The 23782-nt window shown below is 40.0% G+C and overlaps 1 protein-coding gene across 5 annotated transcripts in view; it reads left to right on the top strand.

Annotated features, from left to right (window-relative positions):
* The window catches only part of DENND5A (DENN domain containing 5A), a 106322-nt gene that overhangs the window by 63748 nt on the left and 18792 nt on the right, over positions 1-23782 (top strand). For 4 of the 5 annotated variants that reach the window (XM_067749953.1, XM_067749948.1, XM_067749952.1 and 1 more), the window contains 4 exons: positions 322-556; positions 15821-15971; positions 17330-17423; positions 19631-19762. In XM_067749953.1, the coding sequence (XP_067606054.1) occupies positions 322-556; positions 15821-15971; positions 17330-17423; positions 19631-19762 (612 nt within the window). Of the gene's footprint in view, positions 1-321; positions 557-7476; positions 7914-15820; positions 15972-17329; positions 17424-19630; positions 19763-23782 lie in introns of those variants that run through there. The other variant, XM_067749951.1, reaches the window with a different exon arrangement.

Genomic DNA, 23782 nt, shown 5'->3' on the forward strand with positions numbered 1-23782 from the left:
TCAGGTGGTTTACCTTCAGTCAAAGAGCTCTCTTAGGCAAAGATGTGCATGCAGGTTGAACATCAGGATTCTGGGAACATTGGTTGCCACAGTAGGTTACCTGAGTAAGTTAAACGGGCCAGTGTGTCAAAGTTTCAGGATATCTGAAATTATATGAATTTTTAAAAAGGATGGAGAGGTTTTATTGTTTGCAATTTATAAAGACCTAGGAAGCTTCAGAGAAGAGTTAACCTACTGAATCCCTTGGGTATGTAGCCATGGTTGATTAAGGCTGATATGCCCTCTTCCCTGTTGATGACTTTTTCCTTTTGGTCCCACCAGGCATCTTTTCTGTCAGATCAGCCTGAGCCCTACCTGCCTTTCCTCTCAAGATTCTTGGAGACCCAGATGTTTGCTTCCTTCATTGACAACAAAATCATGTGTCATGATGATGATGATAAAGATCCTGTGCTCCGGGTGTTTGATTCCCGAGTAGACAAGATCAGGCTGTTGAATGTTCGGACACCTACTCTGCGCACATCCATGTACCAGAAGTGTACCACTGTGGATGAAGCAAGTGAGGCCTCCTTGTTGTACTTTCTAGCCTCTTGGATTATGTCACTAACATGTCCCTGTTCCTAAACATGCCAGCTTCTTTCCCTGTTTTCTGTTTTTGCATAAGTTGTTCCCATTGCCTGAAATGCTTTCCCCTGTCTTTTTTGCCTGGCAGACTTCTTCTCATCCTTTAACACTGTGTCAGTTAGGAATGGGTCCTGCTGTAAGTACTAGAGAATCTAATCAGCAGTGCATGAGATAAATGGGGGTTATTTTTCTTAAATTATCAAGAAGTGCAGAATTGGTGGTTGCTCAGCTGCTCAGCAGTGTAATCAGGAAATGAGAGTCTATCATTTCACTCAGCTGTCCTTAGCATGTTGACTTTTATATTCATACTTGTTGCCTCTTTGTTACAAGAGGCCTTTTATGTTCACATTCAGAGCAAAGGGGAAAGTTGATGCCAGCTGTATTTTCCCTCTTATATCAGAAAGCAAAAGCTTTCCCAGAAATTCCCAACAACTTCTGTTGTCTCATAGGCCAGAACCATGACCACCCTTAAGTGCAAGGGAGGCTGTGAAAGTGAATATTGACCTGGGTGTAATGTTACCCTGAACTGTATTGATTCTATTAACAAGAAAGAAGGGGCGAGTGAGTTATGGGTAAGCAGCTTATAGAAATCCAGCTGATATGTCTCCTCCTCTGTGAAGCCTTCTCTGATGTTCTCAGGCTGAGCTGATCCTACGCTAAGCTCCTGTTTTGCTTTGTTCTTGCCTCCCCTTTATAATCTCTATTGTTTTGAGCCATGATTATCAGGGAGCAATTTAAGAGCAGAGACTGTATTTAATCATTGTCCTACCCCCAGTCCTCTAACATTGTGCCTAGAACATATAGATGTTAAAAGTTGTTTGCTACTTGCATGATGAAATACACCTTTTTGTTCACAGAGTCCCCGTCTAGGTCAGTTTCTCCAGAGAATAGTCTCAGCTTGAGGTGTCAGATTAAGTAGTGTGTTCTCTTCCTTGTGCAATATTCAGTGTCCTTGTTGTAGCCTTTCTGTATATTTTGTTTATTCATTTACCAAATATAAACACCCACTACATGCCCAGTATATGGGAAGTGCTCACCAAGTATTTACTGAATGAATGAATGTGCCAGGCATTTTTTTTAGGTTTTGAAGATACAAGTGCTGACAGTTTGGACAAAATCCTGGGTTCCTCAGCCTTATGCTCGATAGCTTTCTGACTTTATCTTTCAGCTCTTGCTCCAAGCCTTTCATTAAGGTGACAGTCCTCTTGGCCAAGACTTGAGGACGTGTTGCCCATGCAAGTGGAATACTCTAACACAGTCCTCCTTGCCTCCTGGAACACACACATCAAGTTTCAGGTCCTGAACCCTGCCTAAGGTGTTGGTCCTGGAGAGTTTGATGGAGACTTTTTTACAAAATTGTGGGTTTAGAGAAACATCTCCTAAACCATCACTTTAAATCAGGACTTCTCAATCTTTTCATGTTGTGTTACACTTGAAAAATGACAATATTTTTGTATTGCTTGTGGGAATAAAGGGAGGAGTCTGTTTATAGCTGGAGACTGTAAAATGAGACACTCTGGTCACTTGAAACCTTGCCCTTCTGCCCAAAGGGTTGAGGCAGTCAGTTCTCAGCCCATCTGTAATCCAACTGTTGAACACCAAATACTGATATGAGTTACTCTGGTCTCATTTGTGGCCAGGACATGAATTCTTGTGGTCCCATTAGAATGTGGAGTTTGGGATATGGAAGGAGGGTTAACTAACCCTCATTTCTATGACTCATTTCAGAAAAATGGGTATCACAGAGACCCTCCAGGCAACTACATGCTCTGTTCCCAGGAATCATGCCCTTGGTATAGCCCTTCGGTATTTCCCTGAGATACGTACTCCAAATATGCTAGTTCAGAGTTCTTGCCACTGGCTTCAGATTTCTAGCCTAGAGGAGTAGTTCAGCTACCTCATGCCATTCCTCATGGACACCTTAGCTTCTTGAATCAGTCTGATTGGGAAATGGTCAGAATATAACTAAAGGGGTCTTTCTGGAGATTCTTTAAAATTTACATTTAGAAGGGATCTTGATGGCAATTAACTCTACTCATTCACTAATTTTACAGGTAAAGATTTTCCTTTGGCCTGCCATTGTATCTGGGGACCTAGAATAGGGCCTAGCACTTTTTGAGAGACTAAATAAGTTCTGATGAAGGAGGGTAAGGGTGGGAGGAAGTAAGGTAGGCCCAGAGAGAGAAGGCCACTTGACCTAGGACACTCAGCAAGTCCCAAAGGTGAGATGTTTTTATATGTATCTAGGCAATACCAGGAGAATTACCAGCTTTTTGGTTCTTACCCTTTAAAATTTTTGAGATACTATTGACATACAGTAAACTGCACACATTTAAAGTTTTGTTACACGTTATATTCACTGACATCGGGAACATACCCATACCCTCAAAGGTTTTCTCATGCCCTTTTATAATACCTCCATCCTGTCCTCTCTGCGTTCTCTCCCCCAGTCTCCAGGCAACCACTGATACGATTTCTGTTACTATAGAGTTTGAATTTTCTAGGTTTTTATATAAATGGAATCATGCAGTATGTATTCTTTTTTTTTTTTTTTTGCGGTATGCGGGCCTCTCACTGTTGTGGCCTCTCCCGTTGCAGAGCACAGGCTCCGGACACACAGGCTCAGTGGCCATGGCTCACGGGCCTAGCCGCTCCGCGGCATGTGGGATCCTCCTGGACCGGGGCACGAACCCGTGTCCCCTGCATCGGCAGGCGGACTCTCAACCACTGCGCCACCAGGGAAGCCCTGTATTCCTTTTTTATTTTTCTTTTTTTGGCTGTGTTGGGTCTTCGTTGCTGCGCACGGGCTTTCTTTAGTTGTGGTGAGGGGGCCTACTCTTTGTTGTGGTGTACGGGCTTCTCATTGCTGTGGTTTCTCTTGTTGTGGAGCACGGGCTCTAGGCGTGTGGGCTTCAGTAGTTGTGGTGCGCAGGCTCAGTAGTTGTGGCTCACAGGCTCTAGAGCACAGGCTCTGTAGTTGCTTCGCGGCATGTGGGATCTTCCCGGACCAGGGCTCGAACCCGTATCCCCTGCATTGGCAGGCAGATTCTTAACCACTGCGCCACCAGGGAAGCCCCAGTATGCATTCTTTATTTTAGTCTGTCTTCTTTTACTCAGCATAATTATATTGAGATTCATTCATGTTCCTTTTATTGCTGAGTAGTATTCCACTGTATGGATATTACTACAATTTGTTTGTTTACCTGTTGGTGGGCATTAGAGCTATGAACATTTGTATGTAAGTTTTTGTATAGACATATGTTTTCTTTTCCCTTGCATACATACCTAGGAGTAGAATGACTGCACCATATGATATTCATATGTTGACTTTTTAAAGAAATTGCCAAATTGTCTTTCAAAGTAGGTGTGTATTTTACATTCTCACTAGCAGTGTATGAGAGTTATAGTTCTTCCACATTGTTGTTAACATTTACTATGCTCAGTCTTTTCAGTTTTAGCCATCTAATAGCTATGTAGTGGTATCTCATTGTGGTTTTGATTTGCATGTGCTTGATGACTAGTAATGTTGAACATTTTTTCATTTGCTTATTTGCCATCCACAGGTCTTCTATGGTGAAGTGCCTGTTTAAATCTTTTGCCCATTTTTTTTTATTGTGTTGTTTTGTTATTACTGAGTTTTGGAAGTTCTTTATATATTCTGGATACAGGTCCTTTATCAGATATATGATTTGCAGATATTTCCCTGTTCTGTGGCTTGTCTTTTTGCTCTCTTAATGGTGTCCTTCAAAGAACAGTTCTTAATTTTGATGAAGTCTGTTTATCAGGGTTTTTTTTAATGGATTATGCTTTTAGTGTTGTATTTAAGAAAATTTTGCCTAACCAAGGTAACATAGTTTTTTTTTTCTATACATATCCTTCTAGAAGTTTTTAGTCTTAGGCTTTACATTTAAGTCTATGATCCATTTCAAGTTGATTTTGGTAAATGGTGTAAGCTAAGGGACCAGGTTTATTTTTTCTGGATGGATATCCAGTTGTTCCAGAATCATATGTTGAAAAGATTATCCTCTCTCTGATAAATTGTCTTTTCACCTTTGTCAAAATATTAGTGATCTGTATATGTGTGAGTCTGTTTCTGGATTCTTTGTTCTGTTTCATTGATGTGTTAGTCTACATTTACACCAATACCACACTGTCTTGATTACTGTAGCTTTATATTAAATCTTGAAGTCAGGTAGTGTTAGTCTTTCAACTTTGTTCTTATTTTCAAAGTTGTTTTGGCTATTGTAGGTCCTTTTTATTTCATATGTATTTAGAATCAGCTTGCCAATCTACAAATAACCTGAAATTTTCATTTGGATTGCCTTGAATCTATAGCCCAATTTAGGGAGAATTGACATTTTAACATTATTCAGTCTTCTGATACATGAACATGGCATATCTCTCCATTTATTCAGGTCTTTAATTTCTCTCAGCAGTGTTATATAGTTTTCAGTGAACAGGTTTTACATATCTTTTGTCAGATTTATTCCTAAGTATTTCATATGTTTAGTGCTATTGTAAATGGTATTTTAAAGTTTCAATTTCTGATTGTTCATTGCTAATATATAGAAATATAATAGAGTTTTGTATATTGATCTGTGTCCTACAACCCTCCTAAACTAGTAGCTTTTTGTATATTCCTTCAGATTTTTTATGTAGACAGTCTTATTGCCTGCAAATAATGATAGTTTTACTTTTTCCTTTCCAGTCTTGATATCTTTTCTTTTTCTTGCCTTATTGCACTGGCTAGAACCTCTAGTGCAATGTCAAATAGAATATGGCATGCTTGTCTTATTTCTGATCTTAAGGGGAAAGCATTCACCACTAAGTATGGTGTTATTACTATGTTTTTTTCTTTTAATTAATTAATTAATTAATTTTTGGCTGAGTTGAGTCTTTGTTGCTGCGCGTGGGCTTTTTCTAGTTGCGGCAAGAGGGGGCTACTCTTTGTTGAGGTGCACGGGCTTCTCATTACAGTGGCTTCTCTTGTCGTGGAGCACGGGCTCTAGGCGTGCGGGCTTCAGTAGTTGTGGCTCGCGGGCTCTAGAGCGCAGGCTCAGTAGTTGTGGCGCACGGGCTTAGTTGCTCCGCGGCAAGTGGGATCCTCCCGGAGCAGGGCTCGAACCCGTGTCCCCTGCATTGGCAGGCGGATTTTTAACCACTGCACCACCACGAAGCCCATCACATGGTTTTTCATGGGTATTTTTCTATCAGTTGAGAATGTTGGTTTCTGTTAGTAGCTTGCTGACAGTTTTTATCAGAAGTGGTGGTTGTATTTTGCCAAATGCTTTTTTGCATCTATTGAGGTAATTATATGGGTTTTAGCTTTAGTTTTATCAAAATGGTGAATTATATTCATTGATTTTTGAATGTGTAAACCAGTCTTGCAGTCCTGAGATAAACTCTCTTTGGTCATGATGTATTATCCTTTTGTTTATTATTGGATTCGCTTTACTAAAAATTTGTTTAGAATTTTTGCATCTGTGTTCATGAGGGATTTGGTTCCTAGTTTTCATTTAATGTCTTGGTCTGATTTGGTATCAGGATAATGCTGGCCTCATAGAATAAGTTGGGAAATACTCCCTTTAGTTTTTTGGAGGAGCTTGTGTAAGTGATACTATTTCTTCTTTAAATGTTTAGCAGAATTCATCAGTGGAGCCATCAGGGCCTGGAGTTTTCTTTGTAGGAAGGTTTTAGACTACAGATTCAATTTAAAAAATAGATAATAGAGCTATTCAGGTTATCTGTTTTCTTGAGTGAGCTTTAACAGTTTGTGTGTTTCATCTGTTGTCAAATTTGTTGGCATTGAGTTGTTTGTAATATTCACGGCCTAAGATAGGCTGTAAATCTTTCAAGTAATATTTTAATGACATTCCACAAATTTTGATATTTTGTGTTTTCATTTTTATTCAGCTCAAAATACTTTATTTCCTTTTTTTTTTCCTTAGAAATTCTGGAATTCCTTTAATGTTCTCTGACATATATTTAATTCTGTACAATTATTATCAAAATAATCTTTTTTTTTAAACATCTTTATTGGAGTATGATTGCTTTACAATGGTGTTTTAGTTTCTGCTTTATAACAAAGTGAATCAGCTATACATATACATATATCCCCATATCTCCTCCCTCTTGGGTCTACCTCCCTCCCACCCTCCCTATCCCACCCCTCTAGGGGATCACAAAGCACCGAGCTGATCTCCCTGTGCTATGCGGCTGCTTCCCACTAGCTATCTGTTTTACGTTTGGTAGTGTATATATGTCCATGCCACTCTCTCACTTCGTCCCAGCTTACCCTTCCCTCTCCCCATGTCCTCAAGTCCATTCTCTAGTAGGTCTGCGTCTTTATTCCCGTCTTGCCCCTACATTCTTCATGACATATTTTTGGTTTGTTTTTTAGATTCCATATATATGTGTTAGCATACGGTATTTATTTTTCTCTTTCTGACTTACTTCACTCTGTATGACAGACTCTAGGTCCATCCACCTCACTATAAATATCTCAGTTTCGTTTCTTTTTATTGCTGAGTAATATTCCATTGTGTATATGTGCCACATCTTCTTTATCCATTCATCTGTCGATGGACACTTAGGTTGCTTCCATGTCCAGACTATTGTCAATAGAGCTGCAATGAACATTTTCACTGTTATTCTTATTTTGACTTTTACAAAATGATAATTACGTTTACCAGAAGAAGGTGTCAATATTAAATATGCAGTCATTTAAAGCAACAACAAAAAGCTCCCCACTCTCTAATCTTTGATATCTACTCTTTATGCATATTTATCAGTAGACAAATAAATATAAAAACCCAGTACCCCAAAACTCAATGGTTTTCTCCATCATTGTGAAAGGAAAGTCAAAATGGAGTCAGTATTTCTAAGAGAGATCTCTAAAATGGAGCCGGGAAGCCATTAAGGAAGTACGATGTTTGCATGACTCAGCCTGGATGGAAGCTGACCTTTTGACCTGATGAAGAACAGAACACCAGAACACCTGCCAGAAACTCAAGATACTAATCAGACCCTTACCCTAAAACAATTCGTGACAGTCTATATACTAACAAGACCCCTACCCTAAAATAACCTGTGATTTCTTAAGGACAAATAATTTGACTCGCATCAGAGTCGATCACAACTCTCACCAGGGCAACTTTTAACAACCTCGTGGTTTTTGTCTTTATAAGCCCCTGACTCTTTCTCTTCCTCGGAATACTCTTTCAGGGTTAACTGAATCTGTGTCTCCCCAATTGCAATTCTTAAGTCCCCAAATAAACTCTGTTCTTTTTGCAGCCTCCTGCATTTTTTTAGTTGACATTATTTAGATCTTTTCTTCCTTAATTAATCTTGTCGCACCCCAAATAGCACAAAGCTCTATAGATTCAAAGGAGGCAGAAACGGAAAAAACTACAAGGAAGACACTCTGATTCTAAAACCAAAGGCGAGGGACTTCCTTGGTGGTCCAGTGGTTAAGAATCCACCTTCCGGGGCTTCCCCGGTGGCGCAGTGGTTAAGAATCCACCTGCCAATGCAAGGGACACGGGTTCAAGCCCTGGTCCGGGAAGATCCCACATGCTGCAGAGCAACTAAGCCCGTGCACAACAGCTACTGAGCCTGTGCTCTAGAGCTCACGAGCCACAACTACTGAGCCCATGTGCCACAACTACTGAAGCCCGCGCACCTAGAGCCCGTGCTTCGCAACAGGAGAAGCCACCACAATGGGAAGACCGCGTACCGTGGCGAGAGGTGGCCTCCCTCGCCACAGCTGGGGGGAGCCTGCGTGCAGCAACGAGGACACAATGCAGCCAAAAATAAATAAATTAAATAAATAAATTTAAAAAAGAACAAAAGAATCCACCTTCCAATGCAAGGGACGTGGGTTCGATCCCTGGTCGGGGAACTAAGATCCTACATGCTGCGGGGCAACTAAGCCCGCGCGCTACAACTACTGAGCCCATACGCTCCAGAGCCCGTGCGCCACAACTAGAAAGCCCACGTGTTGCAACTACTGAGCCCACGCACCACAACTAAGACCCAACGCAGCCAAACAAATAAATAAATAAAAATAAAACCAAAGGAGAGAGAAAAAGAGATGCAATTGACTATAGCTTAAACATTACGGGTATGATCTAATTATCAGGCATGTTCATCAAGATGGCTGCCCAGACATGCCCAACAATGTGAATGCTGCTTAGATCCAATTCTATGAGAACGGTCTCTTCTTTGGAGGTCCTCTTACTCACATTCCTCAGCTATACATAAAAATCTTCCCCCCAAAAATCATTGGTGGAAGGATGAGACACAGTCATGTTGATACCAGTGTGTGCATAGTCCAAAGTCTTCTTCCCAGGCCTTGCTGTTGACTACGAAATTCAGAGTAGGAAAGGCCTTCCCCCAGCTAGTTTCATACAAGCCACAAAATGACCAAAAGAGGTAGACCAGTCCTCTTGGTAATTCTAGGAAAATAAAAACCAAGACAATCTTATTTCTGATGATGCTTTAAATCTATTTTAGAATGGAGTAGTAAATAAACAAATATATTTTTTTAATCAATTATTTTAGTATTTGAAACAATAGGAAAGAGGAGCAGGCCATCCTCACAGCAAGGGAGGAGAAGCATTCTCTCAAGGCCTTCCTTATCTTGAGCAAGGAAAGTTTTCAAAGCTACATTCAGTACTACAAGAATCACTATGATCAGGTCAACTTTTACAGAGTAACTGTGGCCTATAAAACAAAACCACTGATTTATTAATACATGTCTGGCTACTAAAGCAGTTATAAAACTATATTATGTGGAATTCCTTTAAAAAATAGGGGGTAGAAAGTACAGAAGTAAAATACAATTTAAATGTATGATAACTGTTAAAGCTAAGTATTGAAAACACTGAGATTCACTATGCTACTCTTCTGTGTAAGTTTAAACTTTTACATAATAAAAAGATTTTCTTAAAAATATGTAAAATATCATGTTTGAAAAAGGCAGTTCACAATAGTATAAACAGAGATTATTATAAAAGTATGTCAGGTGATAGAGGAAACAGGTGTTTCTGGAATTATATAAATTGAGCTAAATGTTCATTGTTTTTACTTTTTTCCTGGAAAGTTGTTTGTGTTCCCCAAAATAAAAGAAAATAAACTTGGTGATACCACCCTGGGCTCATCCCAAAGCCCTTCTCTCCCAAATCCTGTATCAGGGCCACAGGCACCAGCACCCAAGCTCCACGTTTTTCTTACCTCTTGAGGCAGCTCCAGTTTTGACCGGTCATCCAGGCCATTGGAATGCAAGCCCATCAGGTATGGCACAGGAGCATCTAAGAAATGTAGGAGAGAAGCTGGGAGAATAGGAACATAGACATGCTGCCACTGGAAAGGAAACATGAGAGCTGTAATTGTCTCCGCCACAGTCATCAGTCTCTGGTAATCTAGGTCAAAAACAAAACACACACAAAACCAGTCAAAAACAAGGTACTTGCTTCTCAAATAGTAAGTTAAAATCTTCAACACAATTTCACATTTAGAAAGGAACAGGATAAATTTCAGCAAGGGTATGCTCAGAGTATGATTCCCTTGTGGGTATCAGAGAGACAACCCAGAGACCTCAATGAACCACAAGCTGAAGTATACCCCCCCACACACAGGTCCATGCTAGTAATAAAATTTAATATAGAAATACAATTTAGAAAAAAAGAAATACAATACGTATCATAAATAGTACCTTGCTCCGAATACTAAACCAGAATGTTAAGTAGATTCTCTTCAGTAGAAGGAGAATGGGGAAGTGGAAGAAAAAGAAAAGGAACAGTGGTCTAGTCTCTGTTCAGCATGAATGTCAAAACACCTCATTTACCACTCACATGTCTGCATTCTACAAGGAGCTGATGTGAACTTTGCCTTCAAGATCAAGCCCAAAGAACCTTCAAGCATGCAGAGGCTGGTTTTCCACACTAGCCAAGTCTGCCTTCCACCTGGCAACCTTTCTTGAATGGTAACAGCATGAAAGTGTCATTTTAACACTTTGATAAAAAGCTCCCCTAGAACCTGAAAGACCCAGAAGATTGACTTTCATTACTCAAAACTCTTATTCTAGGTCAGAGAGCATATCTTGGAAGAGAAGCTTGTGCTCAAAGCTTAGCTTTTCTTCAGAATGCAATTTCTAGACTTGTTTTATTTTTAAAATGAGTAAAAAATACATCAGCAAAGCCAATACAATAGATTGAGATTTAACACATTACTATTTACAAATGGTATGATGGTTTCAGACACTTAAAGACAAAGTAGGAACATCAATTTTAAAACCATATGAGTAATTTCCTCCTGGAATGGCTGATTTCAAATGAGTTTTCACAGGAGCTAAACAGTTTTATGCACTAAAAACTCAGCCCACCATTTAAGCAAATCCCAGCTTGGTTCATAAATGAGTAATAAATAACAAAAAGCTTTCCAGAGAATGAAGAAGAATGAGTAGGAAGTGAGCAGAAGCTGATATATATCAACTAGGTTTTAGCAAAGCAGCCTTTGTGCTCACCAGTAAAACTTTGGAGCAGCTTACCACCTTGCTCCTGGCTAAGCATGACCTGGAAATAGTTTTTTTTTAACTAGTAATGCAAATAAATAAAAATTGATGACTAAAACTTCATCATCTCAAACATTTTGAGTACACTCTAAGGAAGTGCCTCACGCTTCTTCGGGGAAAGCTAAGGCATTTGATAGATAATAGGTAAGTGATGTAAAACAATCAGTGGGTAAAACTGAGCTCAGAGATTTGGTCATCAATAATGATTTTTAAAAAAATACAACTGATTTAGCAGAAGGACAAAAGAGCGCAAGCTTTTCATATTCACTAAAATCAGGAACAGACTGATAAGAGTTCAAGAAGAAAGTCGATCTCATCTTTCACTGTGCCCCACAAAGCACTGCCATTCCCATATTAAAGACTATTTGGTGAGGACCCTCTCCCAATTGAAGCAACAACAAAAATATTTCACAAATTACAAAAAAAAAATAAAAAACTCTTTCAAGGATTAAATAGATAATCTATATAGCCTTTCAGAAAAAGTATTTACTCCAACGTGAGAGTAAGCAACAACTGAGGAACAAAATTTAGGCCACTGCAAGTTCTATCTTCAGCCTCTTCTGAGATATCTCAGTTCCATGGGGCACCTGTACAACTTGGCTTGTTATCTTTCTGTTGAAATCTTCCTGCTCTATGATTATTCTAACAATTATTATTAAGAAGAATTCTAATGATTCTCTAGGCGAGGCCTCAGTTTTTGTATCTTTCACCTCTCTTTTCTAGATATGAATGCCTGTAAATAATCTACTAAGCAATAATCTTGAGAATCTCAGACATGATAAGAATATACTTTAAAATTCAAACTTAAGATGATCAAAAGAATGTAAAGGTGTGGGAGAAAACCTCCAAGAGATATTTAAAGCTGAAGGTCCAGTCTTACTGTGTCCCAACACTGGCACTTAAACACACATTTTGAATAAATATTACACTGAATAATTTCTCCCCCGTTTCAGTGTACACACACCATTTCTGGGTTTTTTTAAAAAAGGCAGGAAGGAGCAAGGCCTTTCCAATCATGTGAAAACCAAAAAGCTGCTGCTTTTACCGAAAGTCAATAAAGCAGGTGCTACTCCTTTACGTGGCTGGCATTCCTGACAGGTCTGCTCAGAGACAAGAACATCTCATAGGGGTCCAACAGACACTGAGTAAAGGAGTCCCTGAAATGCCTTCCTCATGAGGCTTCCTGGACACTGGACTGCTTGCTCCTTATAGTGTACCTAGTTACAGTGTCAGGGAACATCTATCTACTCTCTAATCATGAAACAGGGCATGCTGAAGTCTGAAGGAAGGGGCTTCCTCTGCTCCATAAAAGCAGCCTTTTCAATAGCACAGACATCTAGTTCTGGTTTTTCCCTACTCTTCAGGATGAGTCTAATCCAGTATCTGAAACTCAGCCCACTTATTTCTGCTAGAGTGGGTAACCTTATTCGCCTCAGATTGAAATCCCTGAAGAATTCCCTGTGATGCACTTGAAAGTGTGCTATTCTTAGAAACAAAACACTTTAGGGGATGAGAAATCATCTCCTCTTTCAAGGCTAAACTGCTTTCCATTTATATGGTTTGGTTTTACAGATACTAGAAACTTGGAATTTTATGGCCTCTCTGGTCTGAGTTGTGGGTTTCGTTTTCCCTACATTTTTGTATTTTAAAAAAGCAACAACTCATCTTGAAGGATGGCCTAATAAACCATGCCTCCGGGATCCATCAACCCGTGGTACCCACACTAGGATGCTGACCTCCCAGAGCTGTAAGCAACAGCACAAAATCCATTTCTATACACCAGTACAAACGATAAAATCAGTACCTCCTTTGCCATTGCCTGTCTCTGTGCTCATCATTCCAAGAAGGTGAAACTAATAAATAGGAAACAGATGAAGGTCATCTGCATCCAAAGAGTTTTAGCCAATCAAAATCAACTGGAAACACTTCAGCTCGAGGCAACTCTCTGGGTTTTCTCACAGCTCCCATAATGCTGTAATGAGCAATTACTTTTAACAAAAGGAGATAACGCAAAGCATACTGGGATTACAACCACTTCTGAGTGGTGAAGAGAGAATAATCAGCACATTCTTATGACTTCTCTCTGTGCAGAGAAAGACATTAGGCTTGGGATCACTTTACAGATAAGTTCACTCCTAAAACAAACTACAGGGAAGTTCCTGCAAATCAGAAATTGAATTAGAAACTGTCCTTGCATACTCACACTTCTGTGAAAATTGTATGAACAAGGATGTTTCTCATGCAATCTCTGTTCTTAGGAAACAACCCAATCTATGTCCTGATATCTCCAAGATAAACTGTTAAATGAAAGAAGGTATAAAACAATGATTAGTATGCTCCCATCTGTGTTGTTTTTAAAAGGTATACATGCTGTATATGCAAGGAAACAGGAAACAGTGATAAGTCTTAACACGTCACTGTACATACACCCTTTTGTAATATTTTAAATTTCTACCATATGACTGAAATGCTTTTTTTCCAAGTTTTACTTTAATATACCATATGTATATCAAAATGTATATAATTTAAAGAATATTATAATTAATACATGTGCACCACAACATTAAAAATAGTGCATTATATAAAAGTATTTAGGAGGAGGGCATGAAAAAAAATCAAGAGATTATTTCACAAGGGTAGGATTTTAGATCAAAAAGAAAGGGAAACAGGGACTTCCCTGGTAGTGCAGTGGTTAAGAATCCGCCTGCCAATGCAGGGGACATGGGTTCGATCCCTGGTCCGGGAAGACCCCACATGCCGCGGAGCAACTAAGCCCGTGCGCCACAACTACTGAAGCCCGCATGCCTAGAGCCCGTGCTCCGCAACAAGAGAAGCCACCGCAATGAGAAGCCCACACATCGCAACGAAGAGTAGCCTCTGCTCACCACAACTAGAGAAAGCCCGCACAGCCAAAAAAAAAAAACATAAGGGAAACATTCAATTCTCTCTGCACTGTTTGTCCACACATTATTTATTTGTTTTAAAAAACTATTATTTCATTAGGGATGCACAAGAAACTTGATCTCCGGCTACCACAGGAAGGAGAGAGGAAGGAGATTTCATTTTATTCCCTTTAAAATTGTTTTGATTGCATGCCTTGAGTTTGCATTACTTTTGCAAAAAAAACAAAAACAAAAACTAATGCAAGGTTATGTATAAAATAAGCTACAAGGATACATTGTACAACATGGGGAATATAGCCAATATTTTATAATATGTATAAATGGGGTATAACCTTTAAAAATTGTGAGTCACTATATTGTACACCTGTAACTTATATACTATTGTACATCAACTATACTTCAATTAAAAATTAATTAAAAAATACTAATTATGCATTTGTTTCCAAGCTTGTCTGCACTAGTTGAACTTATTACTGGGTTGTATAATTTAAACAAATATTATGTAAATAAATGGTAAGATATGAGGACAAAAAAAAAGAACTGTTTCTCTGAAAACAAAATTAAATGCTTTAAAAAGCAAAGTCACTAAAAATACAGCAATTGAATTAGGCATATCACTTAAGTGCAAAAATCTTGGGAAAACTAGCATCTACTATGGTTCTTTTGCAAGGTCCTTTAAAAGTTCTCACTCCACTTTAAAAACTGGAAAACTCAGTGAATGAATTATGGGTGAGATTTATGCAAGAGAAACAGTGCAGACCCCTGATTAGTGGATCCATAATCAAAGAAAATGCACAGACACTTCATCAAAAGATTGGTGATTATACAGTCATATGGTTTAAATTAAAATGTTTAAGGGATGTATATATCCTTTTAGGATTCCCAAAGTTACATGACTTTTTCAATTATCGAATTCACTACGCTACTAAATCACTTCAGATAAAGAACTTCTGCTCTCTGTATAATTTTAAAACAACCACTAAAATATATGCTATTAAAGAAAAACTATCTTTATAGGGACCAAAGAACAAATATTATGCAGTAGTAAATGATCTACACATATGTTAAAAAAAAGATTTTCGGGGCTTACCTGGTGGCGCAGTGGTTGAGAGTCCGCCTGCCGATGCAGCGGACACGGGTTCGTGCCCCGGTCTGGGAAGATCCCACATGCCGCGGAGCGGCTCTGCCTGTGATCCATGGCCGCTGAGCCTGTGCATCCGGAGCCTGTGTTCCGCAACAGGAGAGGCCAGGGCAGTGAGAGGCCCGCATACCGCAAAAAAAAAAAAAAAAAAAATTTCCCTAAATAACACCTCTTTTCTATTCAGAAGGCAGGACATGTAGTGGGCGACACCGACTCTGAGTGCTGATGGCATGTTTTTCGAGGGCCAGAGAGATTTCCATCCACATGAGTTCTCTGAATCATAAATACAAATTACTTCAAGAAAACCAACCTGAATTGTTTCAAGTACTCTTAACAATAGACAGCACAATCTACATCCAATAAAAGGCATTCCATTCCATTTTAACCTCAACCATGCTGATTTTCTTTTTGACCCCTTGGTTATTTTGAAGTGTGTTTTTTAGTTTTAAGGTATTATTGATTATTGTTGGTCACAAGACATACTTTGTATGATTCAAGTTATTTTAAATTTATTGAGACTTGTTTTATGGCCCAGAATATGGTATGTTTTTTAAAATATTGGACTTTTTCATTCTCATCCAGAGAAAGCAATTGAGCTGCGACTGGCAAAAATCGACCATACTGCGGTTCACCCCCATTTACTTGACATGAAGATTGGACAAGGGAAGTATGAACCAGGCTTCTTCCCTAAGCTGCAGTCTGATGTGCTTTCCACCGGGCCAGCCAGCAACAAGTGAGTCAACCCCAGGGATTCCCTGATTCAGCTCCCTAGCCACAGTGGTGAGGGTTATACGGTATCTGGACCTGGACTGTTATCTCCAGGAGACCTTGACATTTGTAAAGCAAATATGGAGAAAACACACAGTATCCAGGTTGTTCACTTGTTTTAACAAGGAAACAGGTGACAGAGTATCATCGGCTCCTGTCTCCACTGTGCAAATTGGGATAGCTCCATGTGTCAGGGCCTGTAAAAGGCCGGACTGCAGATGGGTTGAAATCATCTCATTATTGAATCCGTACAACACCTAGCTAGCACTGTATCGTTAGTAAGTGGTGGTTGAAATAACTGAACTGAAAGTAGATAGCTTAGCAGGATTGCTCTTCTTCGTTACTTTTGGAGATGAGTGTATCAATGCCCAGGCAGAGTTGAATGAGTATAGTTTTGGATCTGCAAGTGAAGTTTTTGTAGGTGTTTCAAGAGAGATATGTCTCTTGGGACTTCCCTGGTGGCGCAGTGGTTAAGAATCTGCATGCCAATGCAGGGGACACGGGTTCGAGCCCTGGTCTGGGAAGATCCCACGTGCCACGGAGCAACTAGGCCCGTGAGCCATGGCCACTGAGCCCGCTCGCCTAGAGCCGGTGCTCCACAACAGGAGAAGTCACCACAGTGAGAAGCCCACGCACAGCAATGCAACTAGAGAAAGCCCACGCACAGCAACGAAGACCCAATGCAGCCAAAACCAAATAAATTTATTTTAAAAAAAAGGATATGTCTCTGTCCCTGGGGAGTTATCTCTTTCTTGCCTCGCAAGTGATCTTTAAGCTACCCTTCTCAAGGTTTCTGAGCTATCTCTGATGATTTCTTGGTGGTTTCCCATGGCCACCATTGGTCCCTAGATGTTTTAAGTTTTCTCCCGTCAGTTGACCTTACTTTCTTAGCAGAATATTCTTTCTTTCTTCCCTTCCTTCTTTCCTCCCTCTCTCCCTCCCTCCCTTCATTCCTTCCTTTCTTCATTTATTTTTGGCTGTGTTGGGTCTTCGTTGCTGTGCACGGGCTTTCTCTAGTTGTGGCGAGTGGGAGCTACTCTTCGTTGTGGTGCGCAGGCTTCTCATTGTGGTGGCTTCTTTTGTTGAGCTCGGGCTCTAGGTGTGCGGGCTTCAGTAGTTGTGGCACGCAGGCTCAGTAGTTGTGGCTTGCGGGCTGTAGAGTGCAAGCTCAGTAGTTGTGGTGCACAGGCTTAGTTGTGGGATCTTCCCGCCCAGGGCTCGAACCCGTGTCCTCTGCATTGGCAGGCGGCTTCTTAACCACTGCGCCACCAGGGAAGTCCCTCTTAGCGGAATATTCTTAATTGTCTGCTTTGATTCTGTCAGGTGGACAAAAAGGAATGCCCCTGCCCAGTGGAGGCGTAAAGACCGGCAGAAGCAGCACACAGAACACCTGCGTTTAGACAATGACCAGAGAGAGGTAAGACACCTTGAGAATGACAAGGAATGACCCTGTTATCATGCTACACCCTCCTTCTCCTTCTCATTTCCTTGGCCTCTGTTCTGATTCAAATATCCTCCTCATAAAGAAGGGTTAATAATAAGTTAGTTCCTGATCCCTGATATGGGCCTCGGTTGTGACAAATTCAGGATGTACAGTGTTTCACAAGGGGCAGCAGGGCCACTAGCCATGTGCGTCCTCTCCCTGAACCAGATTTGTACCTCTGTTCGGGAATGATAACCAGTGCTTGGAAGAGAGCCTTTCACTGTCCTTTCAGTAGTCACTCATGCATGATACTCACTTCCTCCCAGGGGTTGGGAGAGTGGGAGGGCTGACAGGAACCTCAGAAGATAAGATTCTAAAACTTGGGAAAAATCCCTTTAAAATTTTTGAGGCTTTTGTGTGTGTGTGTGTGTGGTATGGTGGTAAAGAAGTTAATTTTGTTAGAGTGAGAAAGAGGAAAAGCTGAACTTGGGTTAATGCTGTGACTCTCTGAACCTGGGGAGGAGGAGCCTTTTTTCCTATTTTTTTCTTTATTTTAATTTAAAACAGGTAATCTTGACTTTTTTTTGTCAGAGGAGCAAAAGAATATTATTATCAGGTGCGTGCGGATTGAGGATTCTTGAATTGACCTGAGTCCTTATTGCTTGTAAGCTGAGTTTCTCAGCTCCACTGTAACTTGTTCCCAGTAAAGTTTCTATTATAAACTTCAGGTTGGAGACCCTGCCTTACTGAGTTGCAGAGAACTTGTGAAAATGGAGCTTCACCTTCAGAAACCTATTTCAGAAACTTCTCTTTGAGAAAAGACCCTGCAGTTTGCATTTTATACGATGAAATCCAGTAAAGCATGTTGTTTTCATATGTGTCTGGCATCTCAATGAATGGGAAAATATTTTGCCTTTGCTGTTTTTTAAAGGAATAAATTAATATTGCAAAATATGGTTATGAATTTTTAACTGCTGGTTTATAGGGTACAATTGTACTTGGCGTTTTTGTGAGGGTGGCCTAATGGGTGTTGGGTGTAGGTGTTATTTTAAAAGTCTCCCCTGGGTCTTCCACCTCACCTCCATATTATTTCTTTCAGCAGTGTTTATTGAGTACGTTTTCTTGGTCAAAATCACTATAGTAAACACTTTGAAATATAAAGATGATTAGGAGGTAGCCTTGTCCTCAGGGAATACCAGTTTATTAAGGGAGCAAAGGCCATATGAAAGGGCCATATGAGAGGCACGCCAGTGTTTGATCACTGATTAGAGAAAGCAGAGGTCAGTTCTGTCTGGGGTAATCTCAAACAAGACTGTTTGGAGGAACCAGCATCTGTTTAAGTCTTGAGGATGATAGGATTGTTAGGGACAAAGATGAGTATTGCAAGTAAAGGAGATGGCAGGATCCAAAGTTTGGTGGTGGTTGTGTGAAGGAGGCTGTGGGCAGAATATTTGGCAGGCAAGAGGTACTGGAGGTAGCTAGCAAGTTAGGAGCAGGTAGCAGTAGTGCAGGTGATAGTAATTGAAGCCTAATCTTAGGGGCTGGTAGTAGGGGCAGATTGAGGGGCCAGAAGATAGAATGGACAGAATTGTACTACTGGAATAAATATGGGGAAAGAAAGAAGTTGGGAGTAAAAATGTTGGTTGTGAACCTGGGATACTGAGAGGATGTCAGTGTGCAATTTACTGCATTGATTTGGTTATATGTTAAAGCAGACAGCATATGGGGAATCACCAGCAAACTGTAGAAAATCAGAAAATGCAGTTGTTGTTTTGAGTGTACACACGTGTTCTTTAGGCCCTAATTTAGCAAGGATGGATATCTTTGATATGAGCAGAGGAATTAAATTCCTCCAAACTTGGTGGGGAAAATGATTTTCCTCAATAGTACGCTGAGATTTGAGTTGGTTTGCCTACTCATAGGAGTTTGCACACTCATACATGTTGCAGCCATATGTTTTTTACCTCTTGTATCATTAAAGCCAAGAGGGCTTTACATTAGAAAAAACAGAATTAATTCATCATATTTTCTCAGTTTTCCCTACGATACAAGCACTGCATTTTAAACTTTGCCCTGAGCCTAGGAAAGAGGCAGTAAGAAAGTGCGGGGTGATAGTGCCCTCTTCAGGCCCCATCAGTACTGGTTGCCTGTGGTCTGTGTGCATGGGCACTAAGAGTCTTTGATTTTTCCGTTTGCTTTAGAAGTACATCCAGGAAGCCAGGAATATGGGCAGCACCATCCGCCAGCCCAAACTATCCAACCTTTCCCCGTCAGTGATTGCCCAAACCAACTGGAAGTTTGTGGAGGGCCTGCTGAAGGAATGCCGCAACAAGGTGAGCTGTGGACACTTCTGAATGTGTATTTTCCTTGGCAGCCAAGATGAGACCAAGGCCTAGCTCTGACCACTCTTTTCTTGATTTTGAAAACATTGTTAATGTAATGGGATAGTACTAATGTTAAGATCCTTTTAACTTGGAATTAGGTGTATTTGTTTTAAATAAAATATACCATTAATTGAGAGCAAGCACACTTTGCTTGATAAAAACTTAATATGTATTCTTTAAAACTGAGAGACAGATGTAGTTTTTAATTTTAGACATCTTATGTTACTTAAAATCATTAATTTTAAGTAAGTAGTATCTTAAGTAAGTAATGTAGTTGTATTGTCTTCAACAGATTAGTCTTACACGTATGCAAATGTTTTTGCCTCTCTGATTTAATCTGATAGCACTGATCTCGTGTCTAGAAACAAGAATTCGCTGAGTGCCTACTGTGTGCCAGATGAAGGTGTATTATTCAGTTTAAGCTTGCTGTTGGCATGTTTTTTTTCCATTCTACAAGAAGAGTAATTTTTTAAAGCTTTATTAAGGTATAATTGATATACAAAAAATTGCACACATATAATGTATACATCTTGATGAGTTTGGACATATGCATACACTGGTGATACTGTTACCACCAATCAAGGTAGACATATCTGTCACTTCCAAAAATTTCCTTATATTCTTTTGCGTTTTTTGTTTGTTTTGGGGGTAAGAGCACAACATGAGATCTGTCCTCTTAACATTTTAAATGGCACAATATTGTATTATTATAGGTGCTATGTTGTACAGCAGATCTCCAGAGCTTATTCTTCTTACCTATGAATACCAAAACTTCATACCTCTTGAGCAACAATTCTATTTTTCCCTCCCCACAGCCCCTAGCAACCACCATTCTATTCTCTGCTTCTATGAATTTGTTTGACTATTTCAGATACCTTATATAAGTGGAATCATGTAGTATTTGTCCTGTTTGGCTTATTTCACTTAGCATAATGTCGTCCAGGTTCATCCATGTTACTGCAAATGGCAGGATTTCCTTCTTTTTTAAGGCTTTTTAAAGGCTGAATAATACTCCATCATATGTTACGTATATACCACATATTGTTTAGCCATTCATCTATTGGTAGATACTTGGGTAGTTTCTATATCTAGGCTTTCATGAATAATGCTGCAATGAACATGGGGATGCAGATATTTCTTTGAGATCCTAATTTCAGTTCTTTCGGATATATACTCAGAAGTGGGATTGCTGGATCAAAAGACAGTCATTCTTTTTTTTTTTTAATAACAGATTTGTAGAGATCTGCTTTCTTTTATTTTTAAAATTATTATTTTTATTTTTGGTTGCCTTGGGTCTTCGTTGCTGCGATGAGCTTTCTCTGGTTGCAGTGAGTGGGGGCTACTCTTGTTGCAGTGTACGGGCTTCTCGTTGCGGTGGCTTCTCTTGTTGCAGGGCACGGGCTCTAGGTGCGCAGGCTTCAGTAGTTGTGGCGCGTGGGCTCAGTAGTTGTGGCTTGCGGGCTTTAGAGCGCAGGCTCAGTAGTTGTGGCGCACAGGCTTAGTTGCTCTGCGGCATGTGGGATCTTCTGGGACCAGGGATCAAACCTATGTCCCCTGCATTGGCAGAGGGATTCTTAACCACTGTGCCACCAGGGAAGTCCCAAGATAGTCATTCTTAACTTTTAATATTTTAGTTCAGAACTTAAATTTCTAATAAAAATATAGCCTTTCAACCAAGTCAGTATACTGTGCTTTTTAGGACAGTTGAACTAACTTGGCCCCTACTACATCCTGTTTATTCATCAATGGAAAAAAAAGATTTTCCTGCATTTCAGTTTCTAAGTGATGCTCATTTATGGGAAGAAATCAAATATACTTTCTCTTGAAGAAAAAATTATTACTGTTACAAGTTAGGTTGATATACCAATACTGATATTTTGAATTCAGGCATCTTAATAACTTCATCAGTTCATTCTAAGTCGTTGATATCCATGATTTTTCCCAATAATGTTGTCTTTTCTCCCATCAAGAACATTGGTGATGCTGCCTTTTTTGAAAGAGGGCTTGTCTCTTGTCTCTGGGATTTGTTTTCCATGCCCCTTGCATTCATTTTCAAGTTTTGAGATGCATGCTCTGGCAGTGACAGCTTTCTTATGTCTACTGCCTGGTCAACAATGATGGTGAAATATATCCTAATTTCAGATTTGTTGTTATGTGGAAAAGTGTACATGTTAGAATTGAAGAATAGCCTAACGCTATCAACTGTTGGCTAGCATGTGGAGCAACAGGGAACTCTGATACTGTTGGAAATGTAAATTGGTATGATTGCTTTGCAAAACAGCATAGCATTTATTATCCAGTATTCTTCTCCTAGGTATACTCCCTAGAGAAACCTTTGCAGCATGACCCAGGAGATATGTACGAGACGTCTACAGCAGAATTCTTTGTAATAGTCCCAAACCGGAAACAACCCAAATGCCAATCAGTAGGAGAATAAATAATAAATTGCAGTATATTTATACAGTGGAATGCTATACAGCGTGGAAATCGACAACAGATATATTGATCAGTGTGTATGAATTTCACAAACATAAAGTTAAGTGAAAAAGAAAATAACAAAAGGGGCTTCCCTGGTGGCGCAGTGGTTAAGAATCTGCCTGCCAATGCAGGGGACGCGGGTTCGAGCCCCGGTCCGGAGAGATCCCACATGCCGTGGAGCAACTAAGCCCATGCACCACAATTACTGTGCCTGCGCTCTAGAGCCCACGAGCCACAACTGCTGAGCCCGTGTGCCACAACTGCTGAAGCCCGAGAGCCTAGAGCCCATGCTCCGCAACAAGAAAAGCCAGTGCAATGAGAAGCCTGCACACTGCAACGAAGAGTGGCCCCCGCTTGCCACAACTAGGAAAGCCTGCACACAGCAACAAAGACCCAATGCAGCCAAAAATAAATAAATAAAATAAATAAATTTTAAAAAGAAAATAACAACAAAAAAACCATACTGGCAAAACTAAACTACATTGTTTAGGGATACAAATATAGGTGTTAATCATTTCCTTGCATTTCTGTAGTTTTACCGTGTAAGTCAGAACAGTGATCACTTCTAGAGTGGGAAAGGTGATTGGAGAAGGCACATGGGATTCTTCAAAGGTATAGATGGGCAATATTTTTTTCTTAATCTCGTTGATGGTTATGATAGTCTAATAGTATACACTCACATACACACATATATGTGTCTGTATATGAGATATATTTCACAATAAAAAATTAAAAATAGTAACACTGGAAAGAAATATGCCAAAGTGTTAAGAGTTGTTGCTTCTGCAGGGTAGGGGTGATATTTTTCCTTGCTCTTTAGATTCTTTTTTTTTTTTATAAATTTATTTTATTGATTTTTATTTTTGGCTGTGTTGGGTCTTCGTTGCTGCGCGCGGGCTTTCTCTAGTTGCGGCGAGTGGGAGCTGCTCATCGTCGCGGTGCGCAGGCTTCTCATTGTGGTAGCTTCTCTTGTTGCGGAGCACGGGCTCTAGGCACATGGGCTTCAGTAGTTGTGTCACGTGGGCTCAGTAGTTGTGGCTTGTGGGCTCTTGAGCGCAGGCTCAGTAGTTGTGGCGCACAGGCTTATTTTCTCCGTGACATGTGGGATCTTCTCAGTCTGGGGCTGGAATCCGTGTCCCCTGCACTGGCAGGCGGATTCTTAACCACTGCACCACCAGGGAAGCCCCTAGATTTTTATATGTCACAAATTTATAACATGATTAAATCTTCCTTAAGAACTTGGATTCAATATTCAGGCAGCTTTAGGTTCAAAGACCAGATTTGCTGCTTCTTTGCTGTGTGAATTTGGGCAAGTTACTTAAGTTCTCTGACCTCAATTTCCTTATCAGTAAATTGTGAAAAATAGTAATACTTCTCATAGAGTTATTAGGCTTAAATGAGATAATGTAATACTTAGTACAGTGCCTGGCACAAAGCTGCAATTATCATTATTCAGTGTGGTTTTTTGTTTTTGTTTTACAATGAGCACGT

The sequence above is a fragment of the Pseudorca crassidens genome, chromosome 9 (assembly GCF_039906515.1).
Source record: "Pseudorca crassidens isolate mPseCra1 chromosome 9, mPseCra1.hap1, whole genome shotgun sequence".
NCBI lineage: Eukaryota > Metazoa > Chordata > Mammalia > Artiodactyla > Delphinidae > Pseudorca > Pseudorca crassidens.